Source organism: Pleurodeles waltl, chromosome 12 (genome assembly GCF_031143425.1).
Source record: "Pleurodeles waltl isolate 20211129_DDA chromosome 12, aPleWal1.hap1.20221129, whole genome shotgun sequence".
NCBI lineage: Eukaryota > Metazoa > Chordata > Amphibia > Caudata > Salamandridae > Pleurodeles > Pleurodeles waltl.
In genome coordinates this window covers 172722828-172745950 of record NC_090451.1, presented here as the reverse complement: position 1 = coordinate 172745950, position 23123 = coordinate 172722828, and the positions used below count along the sequence as shown (strand labels likewise).

The following is a 23123-nucleotide window of genomic DNA, read 5'->3' as shown; positions in this document are numbered from 1 at the left end:
TCCTAGGACAACGGGAAAACCTTCAAAACATTCACAACAACGTGCTCATTCTGTCTACATCATGTCTGGGAGCATATATTAAGTTAGTGGGGAACCCAAAATAATAAACTTTCCCACCATTCACTGTCTTTTTAAGTGCTCTTGTGGTTGTAACTTTTGTTTTACAACTGTGAGTAGTTTGTGTTTTAAAGGCATTGTTTGTAATTTCATTGCAGTAGGCCTGGTATCCCTAAAATGTGTTATGTGTATGCCCTTTAAGGCTAAATATATGGTTACACTGCATTACTTTCTAACATTTCCTTTTCATGTGGTTATTCCCTCTCGGGGCTTAACTATAGGGTTACATGACCATGTTTATTACAAATGCTGTTTTAATTGCAGTGTCCTCTAGGGGCTCTTCTGAGCATAATAGTCCAATGCCAAAAGTTTATTTCTGATAAACGTTTTTATTGGGTTTACATAATAATTATATATGTTTTATTAATCTCTCCTTATTGCAATTATAACCATGATTCAGCCCAACTTAACATCCTTATTGCACTATGACTGTTTGAACACTCTTGATATATTTGGGTGACCCTTCTAGTTTATTTCTCTTCTTACTCCTCAGTGGCTGCCTTGTGTCTTTTTTTTTGGGGGGGGGGGGGTGTAAGCCAGCCAGCATGAGGTGGCGAAAGTGGTATTCTATTGGAATTAGCATTGCAAATTTAAATTAGGATACTAAATGGCTACATTTTCATTTTTCGCTGCAGATGGAAGAAGGTAAATTTAAGTGCTTTAGTTATATGCGGGGCCACTGTAATTATGTGGCAGAAAAAATACAAATAATGAGGCAGGGTTGACCAATTTATGTGGCAAGAAAAGTCTAGTTATGAATTTACAAATGCCAATCACTCTTATTCAAGCAAATGTGAGACATATTATATTGCAAATTATTGTTTCTTATGTTCTCAATCTTGCTACACATATCTTTACTTTAGGCATCTTTAATTGAACCCCTTCCTGTTTTACCTTTTTTCCCCAATACTGAGCATTTTTTGCATCAGTTTACCAATGCCTGAGGTTGTTTTTTAATCTGAATCTGTTCTCTCATCTTTATGTTACCCATCTTACAGACATTTGCCCCTTTTGATTTTATTTTGCGTAAACAATTATGCTTTTATATTTTGTTTTCCACTTTTATACTATGCATTTAATTTCCTTGGTTTGCTTTTTGGTGTCCTTTGGGTTTTGTCGCCCATTTAGAGATCTCTTTGTTTCATATTTTCAAACTTTTTATATTTAGCTTTCTCTTCCTATAGCTTAATAGCCTTCAGACTCCTACTGGAATTGTTATCGTTCATTCAACCCATGGGATTTGAAATGTGCTCTATTGATTCCTACTGTTTTGTAATAAAGATATTACTATTTTTTGCTGTTTATATTTAAATTGCCTCTTTCTTTAAATTTTGTCCAACTTTTTGCCTTTTATCTTGCATTTGTATTATTTTAAGTACAGCCTCAATTATACATTTTATGTCGCTTTTACGTTGTGCACTATTTAATTTGGATTGTAGTTTTCACAGTCTCAAAACCAGATCGTCACAGAATATATATGATATAATCTGCTGTAGAGCTATCTGGTTACATAGTACCATTTAAAAAGCCATTAAGAGCACTGAATTACTGACCAATCAAGCATGAATGTCTAAAACTAAGCTTTTCACCTTCATTCAGAATATTTTGTACACATACCACGTCTTTACTTCACACCCATTGTACGCGGCCTGTCCAGGCATTGCCTGAGCATTCATTACTTGTACTAAAATATTTTATAGGGTAGGAAGTGGAGGATTGGAAATGCATGCTACTCAGGAGGTGTTACTTCAAGTACAGAAGGAATGTGACTCATAGTCAAGTCACTAAAGCCAACTTTATAACAAAAATGTAAGTTTCAAACTAAATATTGTCTTTAACTAACATTTCTTAAAAAAAGGTCTATAGGATGATTTTTAACCACCCATGGGCTGAGAAGAAGCATTAACTCACCTGTCTGCCATCACTTCTCCAGACGCCATTGACTGTTTTTGTGGGTGCAATGGTCACTACAGGAGGAGTGCTTGGCACACTGTGTCCTCCTGGGGGGACAATGATTGGGCCCATTGGTCCTCGCTTGGGTGTGCTTGCTGGGGAGCTGTGGTTGGTGGCTGGGGAGGAAACGGGGGAAGACTCGTTGCTTATGGAAGATCCTGCAATAGAAGCACAAAAAGAGCATGTTAGCTGCAGGCAAGGTGTGGTGTGTGTAGCATGCAGGTCAAGGATGCCACTGTATGGTCAGCTCACTCAGCGTAGGTGAAGCAGCGTCCATTCTACATTAGAATTTGTCCCAAATTGCTCATGCTCAGTATTTGTGACATCTTCGACAATAAGGGGTGCACTATTAAAGGGTCATTTAGTGAAAAAAAAAAGTAATCTACACCTCTCACCCAATCCCGCACCATTAAGAACAAGGATTCCCTTCGTTAATGAAGTCTTCTTGGGTTGTAAAACCCGTTGTGACATATTTCCCTTGAGGACTCCTTGGCCCCTTTTACAATGCCACCATGCTAACCATTCTCTTTCTATAAGGAGGCGCATTGTATGAGCTCAAATGCTCCGAAAAACTGGAAGATGGCGTCAAGATCACAGATAGTGCAAAAGGACAGGCGGGTGGGAATGGTCAATTCCCATCCTCTTAAACTTAAAATATCATGATTAGCATAAACCCCATGATTAGCATAAACCCGTCTGCGTCTGGAATTACGCCACTCACCAGGGACTTATGTGACATTTGCATGAAATGCTACAAAACACAAAATGGAAAGGATACAAATGGAACATAAAACAAAATCAGATGCCAGAGGCATCGTCTTTATAATCGTGGACTCCTAGTAAGCGAAGTATTTGAGAAACAGCAACGAGTGGGTAAGTTCAACAGCAAATGCACAGTAAGAGACAGCGAGAAAAACAGTATAAAGAAAGCTATTTGATAGAGAGGTGGGAAAAAATGATCGAGCACCCAAACTCATACTGCAAAACCTTTCTTTGCAAACAATTTAATAAATGCAGAAAAGGTAGAACCTGTATAAAAAAGAAAACAAGATCCTAGGAAGACACAGTCCAAGGCAAAGAGTCTAATGTGAGATAAAAAGCCCTACATTTACTGTTTTACGACAGGATAATACAAAAACAACAGGTTCAAAACCAGCGCAGGGTGTGGGCCGTGAATGGGAGGCGCAAGAAACACAGTGGAGAGAGCAAGAAAACGTGCACTGCCAGTGAGTACTAAAAATAATAATAAAAAAAAAGTATGTCCTTGTATGTAATCAGTGAAGTATAACGCTCATCCATCAGAAGGAGTGTTAAGCAGCTCTGCTTCAGAACACAGGCCAACACAGGAGAAGGAAGGCCATTAGGCAAATGAGATCAACAAGGAATCCCACCAATCACCAGCAACGGGCTGACAGACAGCCCACTCTGAAAGTATTGATATTGTACACAATAGGTCTTATGACAACAGGCAGCTAAGGCGGTCTGTAGAAGAGACCTAAAAACAGAAAGTACAATTAAGACTTTCCACCACATTGTCACTCCACCAACCCCAGCGTGTGGCTCAAGTCACAACCGAACCAATGAAAAGACACATTAAATATGCGACTGTACCTAGGACACTACCGAAAAGCAACCTCCAGCTTCTCCTTGTTTACTCTCACTCAGTCATCAGGGGCCGTAATACACAAAATGCCCCGGGTGGGGCAACAGGCCTGTGCACCTGCTTGTTCTACCACAATGGCCCTTGGAATTACAGAGACTGAGAGGCTTCTTCTGCGATGCAGTTCATGCTGGCGTGATCGAGGGGTGTGTCCCCTCGATGTCATGGGTGTGGCCCCATGTAAGTGAGGAGACACTCTGCCTCTGCACTTGTGCTGTATCTCAGAGAAAAAGATGAGGTTGGGAGGGTCGCTGACTAAGCAGCACAAGAGGGGATGCACAAGAGGGGATGCACAAGAGGGGATGCACAAGAGGGGATGCACAAGAGGGGATGCACAGTCGGGATGCCCCGAGAAGGCCGCCCTTGACTGCAGTGAAAGAGGGTCCCCGTGGGCACCGCGGGTGGAGACTGCATTCACCTGCAGGGGATCTTTGGAAAGCAGGCGCGGTTGCTGCCTCACCAGTGAAAGGTGGACCAGCAGTGTCAAACAGCTGGGATACCACCTTTCACTATAGCGCTGCGGCGAGGGCACCACTTTAACTCTCACAGGGCGCACTCTCCCAATCTGCGCCTGGTGCCGTGGGTCAAACAGAGAGTGCGTTCTATATATAATGCAGAAAGGACCCGTGCATACTTGCGCCTACAAGCAGGCTTTGACAAACGCAAGCCGGTTTCTAGGCCCCACACACACACACACTGCTACTTAGGGCAGCACACCGGGCAAACCTGTCCGCTCACACGACCTTAAACAGACAAGCCGCAAACATCCAGTCTGTCGCCTCAACGAAATCTAGAACCATGCAGAAACATGCTCTTCTGACAGGCCGCAGCGCTACGAGGCTAAACTACAGGCACACGTACATTCAAAAACTAACGACTGTGTACCTGAAGCTGGGAGCCTCGCCTTTCCGTTCCAAATCTAAAATAAATGTTCAGCGCAGAGTGTGGTATAGAGCATTTCCAAGTGCTGTCCACCCCTCACTCTAAAGCGCCATCACATGCAATGGCGGCACGAGCAAAACCACCATCAAATCTTTTTTGAAAGGACTTTCCAGTTAATGATGTCACAATAGGTCTCAAAACACCCACCAGACGTCATCAAACAAATGAACATTCTAGAATACCTCGTCAGTGTGTAAGGACTGGACAAAGAGGGCTGTTTTTCTCCTGCGGTGAATGGCCCCTTTAAGAGAAATAAGTGGTAAAGGAATTATAGCAAACGGTGCAATCGAAATGCCAGGCTCTGGTGAGATGCGGAGAACGGCTTGCTCGACCTGCAGACCAAGGCCCGGGAAGCGATTTAACCCACTGAGCCCAATTTAAAGACACCCCCACTAAGCGAGCAAACAAAGGCAGCTCCAGCGGCTAATGGAAGAAACCTTTCGATAGTCACTATCCTCCTGCAGGGCCACTCCATCAGAGGATCATCACGGCGGGACAGCCTTCGGCCTGTGTTTACAGCTGCCTGTTGAGTTTTACATTGTAATGTTGAACAAAAACGGGTCACATGGCAAGCAATCGGGAAACTGCTTTATGCAATGCGCAACTGTATACTCAAGTACGAACCTGGGCACAAAAAATTTAAATTAATAGACATGGGTCCAAGATTATAAAGTTGATGTGCCAATTTACTACAAGAAACAAGGAGGTGTACCATGCAAGGGATAAAATAACTAGGATTACAGGTTTCCTTCTCCCTCGTGTAATGGTTACTGATGTTCTTAACTATTAACATCCTCGAGAAGGCCACAATCTGAACTATAAATGATTTATTCCAGGTGTCACTGTCCGTGTTCTGAAATAAAATATGTTATTTGGATTGGTAGTGCTTTAAAGAGTCCACAGTAGGAGGATGGTTATAGGAGCGAAGGTATTTGTATGCTAAATTTAAAAACCAAAATAAAGACATGAGGAGACTTGCGAACACAGGCCAGAAAATCAAGTTTATCAACTGCACGGTGGGCGAGTAAAGGCGGCACACGCCTGCGTGTACCCATGTACCGAATCACAAAAATATTTCGCAAAATCTGGTGCTGCTAAAGGGAAAGAGGCCACCAAAACAACCTTTAAGAAATGAAACAGTTCCACAATTACAAACTCCTCTCAGAACACACGTGTGTATAAATCAATCAACAGTAGAATCAAATATTTATTCCTGTGTTCTTTTATTCCAGTCTCTTCGTGAGCCACAAGCCTCCTAAAATCCACAAGAGAGTGATCAAAGGAACCAGAACTGACTTAATGAGCCATTTGCAGTTTCACTGTACTGACCGTATGTACCACTAACATATGTATGTTTATGGTATTTCTATAATAATACAAACCTAGCCAAGAGGGAGTGGACTAATCTATTGGGTTAAACACAAGAATTAAGTCAACAAGTGATAGGACAAGCGTCTCATTGTGGATGGCCAATGTGTTGTTCATTAAAGAGGGGAATCTTCTATTATTTCCTAAATTGGAGCAGCGCTGTCTAGTCCTGATGGATATTGGGGTGTTGCAGTAGATCATGCGTACATAGATAGAAATGACATGCTTTCTTGTCGTTTGCGTATTTTTATTTATTTTTTTACACTTGGCCAGCAGTTTGTATTGAGACCTTGCCGCAGGTGTTCTGAGAATCGCCAGAGAGGGAAAGCTTTTCTGAAAATATGCGAGCGTGCTCGTTGTGCTGGCTTTGTAAATGAGGCATTGTTGCACTCAAAGTGTCCTGTGTGATTACAGGTAGGCATGCATATATATGTGTGGGTGCACAAGTAAGCTGGGTGTGATCCATAAGGTTCTTGCTTGTGATCTGGGTATATAACAGGGAAAAGGGTGCTGCTTGTGTGCATGCTCATGCTCAGAGGGTGTGTGAGAGGCAGGCAGCAATTCATGCACCTTTATTTTATCGTACGTTGTTGACTGTCTGGGAGAGGTCTTATCCTGTTTTGCACTGTGGTTCACTGGTTTTGTGGCTGTGGGGTTTTCCTATGCTGTTGCTAAGGTATTGCTTTGTGTCTGAAAACTAAGAGTGCCAAGTATTTCTGCCCTTCCTAAAAGCGAGGTGGTTTTGAAATCAATCCCCTTGAGGCCTACCCCTCTCTCGGCATTATAGGCATATTGGGAAAAGCAATCCTACTATTTAGATAAGCCTATACTAAAGCAATTTTTGCAAATTTCACAAAAGATGATTATGGAGAATCTGTGGCTCATGTGGATTACTGTCCTGAGCAAGCGAGGTGACACTTTCTGATGGATATCCGATCCAAGTAGTGAATACAAGACACAGCGGACTTTTCAGCACAAGATGCAGCTATATTAGGAGTTCTACCTCCAAATTGGCGGCCTCAAATTATCAAAGTTATTGCCCAGTACACCTGCACGGACCATTAGTGGAGGAAAGAAAATGAGTGACAATAGCGCATACTGTAACGTTTTTCAGCCACAGTGTATATGCATTTTGGTTGCATAATAAGGAGAGTAAACTTTCCATGTCCTGAAGAAAATGGATACAAATAACACAGTTCCCCAAAATGCTGCATCAGCATCTATTTAATCATCCCCTTACCATAACACTGTTTTCATTTGAAAATACTTGGGAAAATTAAACCTAGATGTTGAATTTGGAGTGTGCATAGTATGGGAGATTGTTGTCTGAAATGAAGAGATTAGATGGGGTGGATGCATTTGTAAGACATATTATGCTTTTCTAAAATGTATTTTACAAAGGTCTATATGAATTCAAGAATTTGCTGTGCTAGTAAGGGTGATGCCTGTAAGTACTGGAGAACTTTGAACAACAAGCCTGGGTAAGGAGATTTCCATCACAGTTGACAACGATTATCCTGAGTTAAACTGTTTCACTATAGGAAAGTCTAGACAGTAGTTTTTTTTTTTGTTTTTTTAATCAATTCCACCTTCGCACAACACACCCCACACACAGCAGGTTGGGGGATGTTAATACACCCCTATCCCATCAACGTTCCCACTTGTAATTTGCTTTGTGCTATTTAGATAATGTCAGAGACTCATTTGTCATGATTCCAGAAAGGACGGATTTGGAAATCAGGTTGAAGTGACATCTGATGGGTTCTTCTGAATGGAGATCAAGGCACTTAGCACCTGAGCCAACTCACACTAGCAGCAATGTCCATACTGAGAAGGAAGCCCACAATATGTGTCCAGAAATGGCAGGAAGATACTCCAACATTTGAGGGGTCCCTTGGCTCGGGCATCCTACTTTGATAACCCGATGGTAAATCCATATACCAGTCATGATCGTCTTTCGAAGGATTGATGTGCACGAATCGTTGCGGTTGGCATATTTCCAAATAGTGTGAAATGCATTTCACCTGATGAAATCTAATCACCTCTACTTTGAGGAACTTTAGAGTGCCTCTTTCTGGACAACTCCCGACCCCACCCCAGCACTTAAAACATAATTGCTTGTGCCTAGGAGTAGCGATGTAATGCCTAAGACTGTCTGAGAGGAAGCACTTCACCCGGGTGATCTTGCACGACCTTGCACAACGTAAAGCTTGCATCGTTCCAAGTGTGGATAAAATGCAATCAACCCACAAATGCCACCTACTCCTGATATTCACAACCAATAGGCAGAGGTGGCTATATTCAGTTGTGCTACAAGTTGCATTAGCGGCCTACGAACTGCACCTGATCAATTACTCAATGATCAACTGGTCCCTTTAAAGACATCCGCACTGTCTGCTTTTATAGAGTCAGCGTGGGTGGCATTCCTACCCGAGCTCACAAACACACCAAAGGGACACAACAAACACACACCGGTCAACAACATGCACCACACCCAAGTCATATAGTCTCACCAGGACCTGGTAAGCCAACAGAAACATAAATTGTCAATACTTCCTCTCCTTCCCGACACTCTTCTAAAAAGGTACAAAATGAGCTGGAAAGGTGATTAAATGAGTTATACCCAGCTGGGCCAGAGAACAACCCAATCACACCTGAGGCTCAAGAGCTACAGAAGATCGCCAGACTTGGGGTTCCCCTTACGCATCTGACTGAACTCTAAAACTTGTATTCAGTACTTTCCAATGTCAGGTCCTCCTTTATTCACAAGGGCTCTAACATTAACTGGGCAACAGCGAACCATATCCTTTTACAAGCCCACATATAAGAACCATTTCGAGCAAGTTAGATAACACACTCCACATCCACATAGGCACAACTGCGAGCCCACTCTACCCAACGAGGTCCAAGAACCTTGAGGGATGCCTAGACTTTAAAAGCACTAAGGATCATACGAATGGCAAAAGAGCTTGAAACAACTGCTGATAGCATATAAACCTCCCCACCCTGCACTTTATACTCACATGCATATGCCAAAAAGTATTTGGGAGTTAACAGTACAATACTTTGTATAAAAAAATAGAAAGAACTTTGATGTAGCGTACTATGAACATAGTCCTGAGAAGAGCACAGTGGGAAGAATGCCAGATGCAAGTACCTGTGGGTCCCTGCCGCCAACTGGTTCCATGCTTCCTCTGTCAGCTCTACCTATCAGTCATCAGAAGCTGATGAAATGAGTAACCAGTTGGCTTGCCACTGAATAACTAGTATTCTAAAACACTGTGATGCTCCGATAGAGTATACCGCAACACATACCCATTTGCACCGGCAAGTACACCTGATGTGCTAAGGTACCCTAGTATCACCACCATCATAACGTATTACATACCCTCGTGAACATGCAGGTGCATATCTTTGGTGACTATCATTCCTTCTCCCAAGTACCATAGTAATCCATCAGAGCATAATGTATTTCATACCTCTATGTAAAGATCTGGTGTCTGTATAATCTGACAAACTACAGCAACCACTCAGAGCACTGTAAGCATACCTGATGCACACGCAAGTACATACCACTGGTCTTTATACATCATTCCTACTCCGAAGAATGCGACAGAGTACACTGTATTGTATACCTAGATGCGCACAAATATGGCCTCTGCGTAGCCTGCAACTATCAAACAACTACAAGGCAAACAATGGCGCTATATGACACAGCGAAAGTACACAAATATTACTCAATTTGAGAGATTAAACGTTTAATACATCCTTGCTTTCCCATTACATCCCGGACGCAGAGTCCCTGCACCTCCAAAGCCATATCAGCAGACAAGGGAGTAATTGGGTGAATAAATCGCTTGTCCTGCATTAGCTGTTCTTTATATTTCTAGGTTAATATGTGGCTGCTGAATGCACTGGGACCCCCCCCCCCCCCTCAGAGTGTTGCATTCTACCGCACCAGGACAAGGCAGGGGGGAGTGTGCAACAAAAGAACGTGGATCGTGTGAAAATACTAATCACGCTCCTTCTAGGCGCTAAGCAGGAAATAAAGGCAGAGCAGCGGCGCACGTGAGTCACAATGAAGAGGCGCTCTTCGAAGGCCCAGACATGCTCCTCGCGGAAGATCTCCACTCCACCCTGTTTACTGGATTTTCGACCACACGTCTGCTGGCACCAAGCAGGGGAATTCCAAGCAAAACTGCAACCACGAAGGCGCCTGTGGACACACTTCCTGGTTTCAAAAATACTTCTCATTTCGCAATTAAAAATCATGTATGGATTTGACAGAAAGGGGACGGCATTCTGAGAAGGGTCTTGAAAAAAACGACACAGCAACACTGCAGGAAAGTACATTCTCTATTATCCCTCAACCCTTTAAGTACATTTTCTGTGTTCGCGAGAAACCCAAGAATGCTTCCCCACGTGAAAGTCACAAGGCAGGCTCTGAACTGCATGCTCTACCAGAGAAACAGGGAAAGTGGAAACAACATCTGGTAACCCCAATACAGCAAACATTGTTATAAGCCGCATTTAAATCATTGTAGGCAGTATAGTTTGGGTTCATTAAAAAAGTGACCTGGACTCACCAATATATACTTTCATAGATAGCTCAGTCGTGGGTCCAACAAGCACACAGACTGAGCAACGGGTCAAACTGGAGACAATTGTTCGGGAAGAGAGTAGGAGCGGCAGGGCCCTAGTGGCGCCTGCTCAGAGAACAGGAGCCCACATACTAATGTTATCTTAATGCCAGAGGATAGTGCATGTGGCGACCCTAAACCTCACCTAGAAGGGAGAAGCTTGTTGAAAGTTAGAAGTTCTACTGTGCCTCTCATAAAGAGAGTAATCAAATCTGGGAGGATGAACCGGGAAAAAACAGGTCCCAAGGTTGGACCAGGCATCGCTGGAGACCTTTCTTATATGTGGTAACTTTCACATGTGCCTCGTAAGATTAATCATCAAGTCCCTGGCTTCCTACGATACAATGGAAGCAGCAGCCAGAACTAAACAAGGAGAGATGCAACGTCAGCCTTCTAGAAAATGGCAATCAATTTCATTGTATAAGAAATTTATTTCAGAATATATATATATATATATATACACATACACAACCTGTTCATATACATAGCCTCACTGAAAGACTGGAAGAGGTACGCAAAAATGTAATGAGGACTAGATTTGCAATTAAATAAAAGTTTACCATGATAGCAATAGCAAAATGTTAGATCTAGGTTCATCCTACCCAACTGGATGGACTCTCCTCTCCTTATCAGAATTATCATTGCCCAGATTAGCCACCAAGACTCTGACATTGGAGCAATTCAATGAGGCTTGAGTCAAAACCAGACACTCAAACTCCTAGATCCATGTGCAAGTGGGGAACACACACAAAGATGTATTCTGGGAAACTAAGCACAGGATTTCCATGATTGAGGTACCTGTGGCGCGATCCATGAGCGAGAAAGCTGTAATTACACACAATATTCTCATAGCAACCGCAAAAATGCAATTCTATAAGACTGAATATAGAACTTGTGAAAGGAAAAAAAGTAGGTAGCATGGCTAAAATAGAAGGGCGTCTTAAATTCTCTTCAATTACATTTGCTTCAGATGGAAGGAGACCATCATGCAATAACAAGAAATAAGGCGAGATTAGCACGATATGGAGGAAAATAAAATATAAAGAGTGCAAGTTGTGTTAGGTTCGATAGGGCTTATAAAGAAAGCATTCCTAGTACAATTCCAGGAAAAACAAGGATTCATTCCAACGATAAGAGCACAGGTAACTGAGAATTGCAGCGTGACTGGCCTACTCATCTACCCGAAGAGTTTGCACTGAATCTCCAAGCTGTTCCACTGGTCAGACAAGGGCTACAACTTGATTATGTGGCAGCTTTGCATCCCATCCTCAGGCTCCTGAACTCTCCACCATTAACATTACAGGCAAGATCCCTTGAAAGAAAGTTGGGGGGGGGGGGGGAGTAGGGGGTGCTGCAAGGGGCAGCGCATATCTGCACAGGCTCTATGACAACTGTGTCATCGCTAATCCAATATCTCGTTGGTGATTGTGGAGTGAGCAGCAACAAGTGAAATCATTTGATTCTAAGAAAGGGGAAAAAACTTTCATGAAAGTATGGAACTCATTTAGGAGACCATCCCGTATTTTCAGAAAGAGCTGCAAAATAAGCTCTTTCCTCTCCACCGATCTAGCTTACGTCTGGAAAAAGCTACCACTTGAGACTTGGGTTGAACCTCTTATGATCAGTCGAGTTCTGAAAAGGAACTCCACTGACACAAGCTTTTAGGTTAAGAATAAGCCGCCCCACCAAAAACATCTATATGATCAGTATTTTTATCTGTTAAAGGGATGCTTGCCCCTAGCTTCTGGGAACAACTTAAAGCCGCTGGTGATATGCCTCTTGTACAGTATCCATTGCTTTTATATAAGAAAATGATGTCCAATGCAATTAAGGTCACTGGAAAATGTGAAATGTCAAACTGCTCCTAGTATTTCAATGTGGGCGGCCCTTCGTCACATCTTTGGAGCTCGTCCAAATGGGCACAGGAGGTAAAAGCAAACTATGCACCGATTGCAGACTATCTTGCTTCCAAGCACTATAGTATTACCAGAAATAACCATTCATGAAACAGTTTAACAAAAAAAAAAAAAAAAAGCACATGAAATAAACTCATTGACTGACTGACCCTTAGGGCAGGTTTGTTTTCATATATGTATCTACCTATATGGATATTTAGAGTGCAGACATGTACCCAGGAAAAAAGGTCTCTTGGTGCTAAGAGCCCTGCAAGGTCACTTTTTCTTACAGCAGAATACTTGCAAAAGTCACGTTTTTTTGTTTTTAAATGTTCCTAAACTTAAGAAGATGCTCTTCATCTGGTGGTTTGAAAGTGTGTGTTACACAGGTTGGCTCTAAGGATTCTAAAAGATTTTTCACCTTATAGGCAATGGTAAACCTAGGTTACACCAAGAATATGCAGAAAGCCGAACACCAGAAAGTCTAATGGTGAGCGAAATTCACTGTCCGACAACTGTGTTGTCCCACAGACAAGTTCATAAGGTCAGTCAGGAGACACTCAAGACCACATGCAATGCCCTAATGCTAAGTGAGTTGAGGCTTCGGTGGGAGATAAGGCAGGGATGGAAGAATATAGGTGCGTGCATGTATTTTTATGGCCTCTACTTAGCAGGCCCAGTTTTACACAACTTTCTCTCTACCGTCCTCAAATTGCATAGGCAGTGCCCCTTACCGCTAACATGTCTGACAAATCATTCCCAGAGTGCAGCAGGAAGACCTCTGAGCCCTGCTTGCCATATTGGTTAACTCTGTAGGCCAGACCTATGCTGCCCAAGGAGACATCCAGGCAACTTTAGAGGGAGCATGAACATCTCAAAGCTTTTGGTGGGCTGCCCAACTTTGGAGAGCGCTACGGCTCGCTCCTTGGCACCCTTCCATTTGGGATATCCTTGCCATCCCCCAAACCAGCAGAACTTGGAACAATAATGGGAGAGCTCCTGGTACCCCGGCAGACCTACCGCCCACTTTGATGCTGACATTTGTAGGAAAACGCAGCATAATCAGGCTTTGATGCACTACTTTACACAGAACACGAAGAGCACAGAGGAACAAGTTACTAATTCGAATGCTCCGGGGAACATGGTTTTTGAAGACCTCCAGCCAGGAGCCATGTGCCTAGTACATCCTAGATGCAGGCCGGGATTCTCAGCTAATCACCGTGAACGGAAGCGGCACCAGACGAAACCACTGCAAATGCAAACAAGGTGCTCTGGACTACACTATGCAGCCAGGTACCACCCTTAAAGAGCTGTGCAGAGCTGTGCCTTCCCCGCTCAGGGAACTGCTACTGCCCTTCTGGCTCCCATCCACGTGCCCATGGGGCTGGTAGCTCTCAAGCAACTTCTCCACTGCGGGTCACACCCTCCGACGGCAGGAAATAAACCTCTCTTAGAACACGCCTTCAGCAGAACTACAGTCTCACCCAAGCGCTGACGTGTATTCAACTAGAGTAACAAGAACATTAAAAGGTCCAAACAGATTTCATATCAGCTGAATTAAAGCAGTTTTCGCACAGAATTTGATAAACATGTCGGCGTTAGTGTAAATAAAAAAGAAATAAAAGAAAAGAATAAGCTGAATATTTGTGTATTATTCCCCCATGATGCAGGGCACCCTATGCAACGTAAAACTGACGTTTCACGCGAGAAGATCTTCAGCCAGAAGTTACACATTGCAGCAGGCGTAGTCTTAACTGTAACTAAAATCCACCGCCTTAAAAAATATTCAAAATCTGCCCCTAAAATGTAGTAATTCTCAGTGCACAGAAAAACGATGTTGCATTGGTGTCCTTCTTTAGTGCGTCCTAAAGCCTAACAATTGCCTAAGTGCTTCAGAGCAAGGACACTTTATTTAATTTTCCTGTTTCACACCATTTTTTCTTGGAGTTGCATCCAAAACGATCAGGTTCTGAAGTATTTATCACAAATGAGACTCTGATGTTACCTCAGTGTTAAAGACTAGAACCGAAGACAACAAAAGCTGCGTGACAGGCCCCTTCCTCTGGCCGGCACACTGGTGGCACTTTCGGCATTTCCTGGCTGTCCCTATGTATCCAAATATGCAGTAGTACGTAACTATACAGCATTGATCTAGCGGTTGAGCAACAAAATCACTTCAGAGTGAAGTAAATAACAGGGGTGACACGGAGATAAAGTACATGTAGTTGCAAGGCAATGGCTTTGTGAATCATTTTACTTACGGACCTTGTATTTGTCCAAACATCAAGTCTCCAGTTCCCTCTGGTAGTGTAAGCATTAAGGACCTTAAAGGATCCAAGTCTGGATGAAATGTCAGTCTTCTTGATTTGTCATAAGCCAAGACATGTCGCCAATGCGGAACTTAAGCAGGCCACTGGCTTTGAAAGTGAAGCAGGTGACCTTGAAGGGGATACACACACGGGGGGCAGCCAGTGGATGACGTTTTATATGAGTGAGGGTGATCCAGCCACATCTTTTTTACTCTCTTGACTAAGGCGCTGCATAGAGTGGGCCATCCAATGGAGCCCAGTGCCTGGACTGCGGGGGTGGCCTCTGTCCTGATATGGAGGGGCTAATATATGGCTGACTCTTCTTGCGCCATGCTGTCAGTTCACGCAAGACATTCTATGAAGTCTAGTCCATAAAACACCACTATTGCACCAGATGTGCCACTCAGCAGAAAGGATGGTGCTTTCCAAGTCGGATATTGAGAAATGTGGGACTCACGCGAGGCGGAGCATACAAGCGACTGTAACCAGTCCATTAGTGCACCTGAAACTGGAGCAGGTGGGGCTGGCCGACGGAGAGGTCAATATTACATACAAGGCGAAGAAAACAATACAACAAAATGAACCCAGACAGTGACCAAACGGACACTACAAGGGGGCCAAAAGGCATGACTAAAGCAGGGCCTAAGTTCATACTAGAAATTGAAGAATTTGCTAATTCACACATTGAAACCTCAACCTGTCATTGTCATCAGTAGTGAGAAGTGGGGAGGAAACACAATATCAATGGACATGCAGCAATAACCCGCGTCACCAAGACAGGGCAGAGAAACCAAGTTTTTCTTCAAGACTGACAAGACATGACTTGAAACAAACCTTGTTTTCGGGGGGCAAGGCAATACTAGACCATCCGCGAGCATGGCACCCATCGAGTGGGGCCACACCAGTACTATAAGGAGACATCCTGGCTCAGCAGTTAGTGGAGAAGCAGAAAAAGGTCATTTTATTGAAGGCTGAAACAATCCCTGCAATAGGGTACAATCAGGGAGAAGCTGGAAACATACGAGCAGGAAGAGCTATGTGGAATGGAGCAAGCAGGTGTGCAAACAGGTGCGGCACACTGAGGGTTATGGAGTAGAGGCTGTAAGTCAGATGAGACTTCTGGGCCGGTGGCCATCTTCTGGCTTTCCGTCAATCATAACATGGAAAGAGAACACACTCCCAAATAAGAGCGCCGGCGATTCAGCTTGTACAGCGCACACCACAACCGTCAACCAGCACTGCAAGGAGAGGTCACTGAACAATTTACTTGACAGGCAGGAAAACACGGAGAGGGCATTTCAGCAGCTTTCTTGGCCTGTCTGCCCTGCATGGCAGTTTCTGACACTTTCAAGTGTTTCAGGTGTTTTAAAAATGTAAACATACGCAAATTTAAATTCAACTGACCGTCCAGAATCTATAGCCAGAAAGGAATCACAAAGGACAGTTACATACCAAGCTTAATAACTAACTGAAAAGATCAAAACTTAACAGGTAAACATAAAAGGTTAAAAAAGCACAGCTGGAAAGTAACTGGAATAAAATCGATGCTTATAAGGGGAGGAGTTGGCCACATACACGGCTCGCCTACTCACAGAAAACAGTAGTAATTGCCTGGAATCCAGTGACGCAACCAAACTTGTGCGACCCCCCTCCCCTTCACCCACAAACTACATGGTGGGGTCCCCTCCAGACTCATCAGGAGCTCTCAGGCCAGAGTACTGTGCTGATGGAGCTCCCTTGAACTCGCTCCCGGCACCGCGGGGCCCTGTGTTACGCCACTGCTGGAATCAGCAGACACAAACCAAACATCTCGTCTCTTGAGAGGGAAATAAAATACAGCAGCAGAAATCAACATATCCAAAGTAAACCACTGAACTAGGGTTAGAGTTCAGAGAGAAAACCAGATGATGATAGCGGGGATAAAAACTAAAGCTCTCTCTCTGTCACAGGGAAAGAGAAAAGAGCAGAGGAAATTGGCATCTATATCCTATACTGCTCCCTCACAAAAAGAACCAGTCGAAACTACCAGATCTAAACGAAACATCTCACTAGCTCAGAGAAAGAACCAGTGGAAATCTTAGAAAATAAACATTAAGCATTTACAAGGAACCGAAAACGCAATAGCGTACACCACAGAAATTGCATACAAAACGTTTCACTCGCCAATAAGGAACAAAAACCAGGAGCAATAATTAGTTAGAGGCCAAATCTAAGGTGCCACCGGTGTAAATTAACAGATACAGGCCAACACATTCAATTCCTCACTGGAAACAGAGAAAGCACCTCCAGAACCCAGAGCATGTATATGTCAATACCTCACTGGGATACAGTGAAGCAGGAAAGGACCAGTGTTAAACACTGAAAGAAAAAAACAGGCACTGACAAGAATAACACCTGAAACCAACAACAATACGAAATGAAAAAACAAGTTCAGGAAGGAATAGTGTGTGGACACGGCCAGAGCTGCAATGAACAGCCTTGTTGAAAACATGAAAAGTGCAGACAAGTGACCCATTCCCTACAACAACAAAAAAACACTGGGAAATGAGAGCCCCATGCCTCATTACATGGGTGTAGTAGATTGGGGAGTGCTGGCTTTCAGGTGCTCAACACAAGCAAACAGATGGTGCACTGCTCCCTGAAACTCACTGTGAGCCTAGGGCCTCTCACCTATGCACACCAGTGGTGCACAGTGGTGACCCACTGCCTCCGGGACTCTCAGGGTGATCACGAGCGCCACGAACACCGGCGGAGTGGACTGGACTCTGACTGCTTTCTGACACTCGAGGCCTGGAGACAGGAGGCCCACTGCTTTCTGAAACTCACTGGGAATCTACAGCCCCTCACCTCTGGACACCAGTGGTGCACAATGGTGACGCAACACCTCCGGGACTCTCTGGTGCTCGCGAGTGCGGGTGGCGCGCGCAAGCTGCAATCGCCGGAAATACCTTGATGAACGCGCGTGGCGCAGCCAGACGCGAGCGCTCCCTGGGCTCCGGTGACAGAACAGCTGCAGGCACGAAGCCGGCGCTCTCCCTCGCACACTGGCAACTGGAGCGAGCAGCACCTGAAATCAGAGCAGGTGCGCGCGGGAAACGTGAACTTCTCGTTACACACGAGGCCTCCTCTCTGGGGAGCCACTTCAAGTTTCCTCCTCAGACAACTGCAAACCAGAAACGGCGCCCTTTCGGCGTATAATTAATGCACAATTATCGGCAGCCTAGATTGGAGTGGCATGGGGGCTGCAGAGCTGTCGTGCCAGCACCAGATGGGAAAGAACGGCAGCAGCAGGGTGGCAAGCCTTTGCAGCCCAACAACCCACTCGAATATCAACATAACCCTATGTTTGACTTTTTTTTAATATTAAGTGCCAAGCTGCCTCAGCTACTCCAAGGCGCTACTAGAGGATATAATCATATTGAGGCAGGATGGGGAGGTCGCATATAACGTGTCGAGAACTGTGCATCAGACATAAACCGGGAGTAGATTGGATGGCGTGCATAGTGGGGTCTTCAACCCCATTCGCAAAGAGCAGCTCAAATGCCCAAGAACTCCCAACTTTAACCAGGCCAGTAAAATGGACTAGTGACACTAACCAAGGGTTAACCACTGGCCTCGTGCTCGGTGTTATGACATGTGCCTGATCACCGCACACAAACCGGCTACTGCATGCAACTGTTTTTGATTACAGCTGTGGATTTACACAGGCTGGTCCCTCGATGGCTGGTGGCGGAAACAAGGAGCTTTGACTGATATTCAAAAGGGCCATTCCTTGGCCCTCCTCAGCCATGACAGGCGGGAGTGCCGGCTCACAGAACATTAGACAGCGCAGTGGATTGGGTTTGTATACTGTAATGAACTAGGGGTGAACCATTTAAGCAAAAGATAACTTTTTGTGGGCCAAAAACCAATGCGGCCTTTTGAAAGAACAGCATAGCTCATGCGTCATTGTCCTAGGTTGTGGTGTGTAACTCCCGGGGAGGGGCACACACTGAGGCTTTTGTCCAGAGCATCACTTGAGTCAAATCAAAAATGGGCAATGGTTACTCAAGCGCTGTGAAGCAACTTTTTATTATATAACAGTGGGGTCACCCAAATCTTATCAATAGGACCTGGGTAATTCGTGATATGTAGCACCAGTAGTCTAATGGGGTAAAGATCCGCTGAACGGATCTAATATAACTAACAAATATTTCTCAAAAGATCCTCAACCCATGTGGTTTGAGGACAGGGATAGGTACTCCTTCAAAACAAGGGGAGGAACTACTCTTATTCATAACAAATTCAGCGTCACACAAAAAAACACATTTCTGTGTATAGCTTTTTCTATACTTTGAAAAGCAGATGTTAATACATACTAGGTTGCTCCAAAGAAAATATATGAAATCGTGCTCAAGAAAAAAGTGCTCGTGGGTAAAGCGGTTTAGATGAACCATCGGTTCGCTCCGTCATTGTCAAGGCTCAGCCTTCGCCATGACGGAGTTAATGTGCAGCACTTTTTTTATCCTAATTTTAGAGCCTTGATACATTAAATAAAGAGGAGGCCTGACTGAACTCTGACGCTACACTTACCGACTGACTGTGCATTGACAATTCACTTATATTATAGGTTCGATCAGTTCCACCACCTGCAAGGAGCAAACTGGCCCTCGCACTTACGTGTTACTCACATTGGATTAAGCTTCCAGCAGGTTGCTCCCCAATTTCTGTGTACCCCCGTCCTGAAGATCCCCCTTGAGTCTTTACGTGGCCTGTCTCGGGTCGAAACGTCGACATCTATTATAGCTTGGATTGTGTTTTGGCTTCACAGAGGATCAATTATTAAAGATGCGATTGCCCCCTTTTCTGATGCTACTGTATTTGTGTTGGATAATGAGTGTATCTGGACAGCCTTCTTTATAATTAGGATGCATGTTACAGTTCTATGCAGTATTTTTTCCTTCCTTTATCTAAACTGCTTCACAGACAAGCACTTTTTTCTTGAGCACTCATGTATTTTCTTTGGAGCAACCTCGTATGTATTAGTGTAGTTACATCTGTTTTTTAAAATATAGAAAAGGCTATATATGTAAATGTGTTTTTTTGTGTGAATAAGAGTAGTTCTCCCTTGTTTTCAAGGAGTACCCATCCCTGTCCTCAAACCACGTGGGTTGGTGTGCTTCTGAGAAGTATTTAAGGTAGAGTAATATTAGATCCGATCAGCGGGTCTCTTTCCCATTGGACCACTGTTGTAACATATCATGAAGCAACTATAGGCTTTGCAACTGGGGCTTCTGGGCGGTGCGCTGCCGCCAGTGGTAGAGGGGCAGGTGAGTTTCGAGTTGTTTTCCTAAGGTTTGCAAGCAGGGCTATCTGCAGAGCACTCCCGTGAGTCTGAGCCAGTTGGCTCTTGAGCGGTGCAGCAGCCACAGTCACTATTTGTAGAGGATGTGCACTTAGCACTTGTTTTACTGTCGCACACTGGTTATAAAGCCTCCAAGGGCTGCACAAATAAGGCTAGAACACGAGAACAGCACAGCACCTTACCATTATCCATCTTGGAGGAACACATTGCAGCTTTCACCATGCCAAGGTAAATGCTGAAGTGTGTTCCTACTTACAGCTATTCCAAATTATTCTTAAACTATAAAACTGACCGGCACATATTGCTAACTAAATTGGCTTTTTCGTGTCGCGTTCGGTTGTTATCAGCGAGACGATATAGCATCCCATTGTACGGGATATGGGCAGTTGCGGAATCGAGCTTCAGATCTTCATCATTAAGAATGAATGAGATCCAATGTAAAAGAACCAGCTTTCTACCATGAGGAATTTGAATGATCCTAGAGGAAAGAGTGATTGAGACAGCATAATTTTAATTTTCACTAGGCAGGATTTGGGAGATTAAATAGATGAAGTAACCACCTGCCACAGAATTCAGGACATCAACATACCACACTCCATAATCAAATATTTGGGAGATTATACACCACCACCTTCAAGCATCCAATATTAGGGGACTTGGCTAATGCAACATACAATAATATAGAATTCAGAACATCAAAAATACTGCCTTCAGTAAAACAGAATTTAGGAGATCACCTGATACTTCAATACCACCTAACTAGGAAGATCAGACACAGTGTTCAGTAATGCAGGGTTGTGAGCTTAGACAGCACTGCCTTTGTTCCTGTGAAGTTTGTGAAGTCAGAAATGACCTTCAGTAATGCAGAATTCTGGATCTCACCTGCCATCACATAGGACTTAGGAGTTGGGAGATCAGAGAAGATACATCATTAAATATATGCAGATTCAGAACGACCAGAGATGATAAACCCAGCCACCATGCACAATATTCCATCGAATAAGTCTTTCATAGTAGAAAGTCTGGAAGCTCAGAGGATACAGCTTTCTAGCAAAGAACTCTGGAAATCAAAGATGGCTCAGCAGGTACCACAAAGAACTGAGGAAATGACAACGCTTCTACAACCTTCCATGTTAAGAACTAAGGAAAGCAGATAAAACAGCTCTCAGTCAGTATCTGGGAGAAAATTACAGAATTATACAATCATTACTATGCACAATTTTAGAGTTCACACCGGGAACAACCTTCTACCATACATCATCGCCTTTCCAGTCTTTGGCCAGTCAACCTAAAATGTATGCAGCAAATTCAGTTTTTCTTCGCCTCACTAAGCTCAACCCTCCATGCATCTATTAATTAATAATCAGAAGTTACCCAGATCATACCGACAACCAGTTAATTACCTCTACTCCCCATTAGCCAAAGCAAGGGATGGGCAACTTTTAATGGGGATAAGCACCTATGATGTCAGTCAACACAACTGTGTGTAAATAATTGACAACTCCCATTTGACAACAAACTGCACACATTGGAGTACATTTTATTATTAATTATTTTAGGTGACTGGGTACACCTTGGCATTCAAATGGCAGGCAGGCCTTTTCCTCTTGATTTTCCCCTGCAATTCTCTCCCTAATTTCCCTCTCAATGAGACCAGAAAAGTTAGCCAGGGAAGCTCGAGGTTCTGGCTAGCTTAGTGACAGAGTCTGTTTTTGCCAAGTTGCAAGCATCACTGAAAATCAACAGCACTTTGCATCGCTTACTCACTATTCTGAAATGTGCACATATTGCATTATTATCAGGGATCACCACTTTGAGGTTTGTGTTAGTTAAGATACCACCTTAATCGTTCCTTGAAATGTTTGGAATGCTAACTATATTTTGCATGGAGTATGTGTTAGGAATTGAACTACAGCTCCAATTATCAGTTTTCAGACACAAGTTTGGTGTAATATATAATTGAACACTGATAAGCGTTACCTTGGTGGCAAGACAGAAGTTACAGTCTCTGCAGTAGTAGTCTGTAGTTTTGGCTGAGACTTACAAATGAAAATTAAAAACGTCATTTGGTATGGACCTTATACAGAACTATGTATTCTGTAAATATGAATGCCAAAATCATTCACTGCCTCATCTGGAGTTTGGGGCATTGTGGGGCGGTTGAGGTATGACCAAATTCTTTTACTCATAAGAGGTTGTGGGCTAAAGTTCGAAGACCACTATGGTTCAGAAAATGTAACCCTTTAGACATTTTGCCGCAGGACTCTTGGCTTGTCCCTTGCTCACCAGTAGAATGATATTTCAATGGCTACTGGTGTCGAGAAACTGACCACATAAAATGATAACTATGCAAACACAAATCAAACATCAGCAACAGGTTGCTTGGTGTCTGCCTTACCTCTCGGCTCCTCTGCCTGCTTCGCTAGCTTGCGCAGTGCAGCGGCAAAACTGGAGGAGGGGGCCGACTGGACGGACAGAGTGTTGCTCGCCGCCGGGCTGCCATTGGGAAGCAGGGAGCCATTGATGGGGGAAGGGGTCAGGGGACTGACCGTCGCCGTGCTACGCGTCGCTGTTGAAAGCATTCCTATTGATGGGGACTTCGGCTCATGGCTCATGCCTGAAACAATGGAGAAAAAAACAAAACAATGAAAAACGTCCATCCCTCTTAACAAGAATCCATCAATGCCTAAGTTTATTACTGGTTTTAGCCATAGGTCCTCCCATTTCAAAAGTAATACATACATACAAGGCATTGCTCAAGAACAGCAGTAAGGCCACGAGTTACACCATCTCAAGAAGCAATATGTTGACTGGATGGAAATACCTCCATCCCATGTAGACTGACCAGACGCTTACCCATGCAAAGAACACTTTGCTGCATAAAGTGGGCTCCAG

General features: G+C 43.8%; 1 protein-coding gene across 12 annotated transcripts in view; it reads right to left on the bottom strand.

Annotated features, from left to right (window-relative positions):
- GSE1 (Gse1 coiled-coil protein) overlaps positions 1–23123 on the bottom strand; it is a 931659-nt gene that overhangs the window by 49092 nt on the left and 859444 nt on the right. For 10 of the 12 annotated variants that reach the window (XM_069217784.1, XM_069217785.1, XM_069217788.1 and 7 more), the window contains 2 exons: positions 22627–22845; positions 2029–2228 (listed from right to left, as the gene is read on the bottom strand). In XM_069217784.1, the coding sequence (XP_069073885.1) occupies positions 2029–2228; positions 22627–22845 (419 nt within the window). The remainder of the gene's footprint in view (positions 1–2028; positions 2229–22626; positions 22846–23123) is intronic. The other 2 variants (XM_069217796.1, XM_069217795.1) reach the window with 1 other exon arrangement.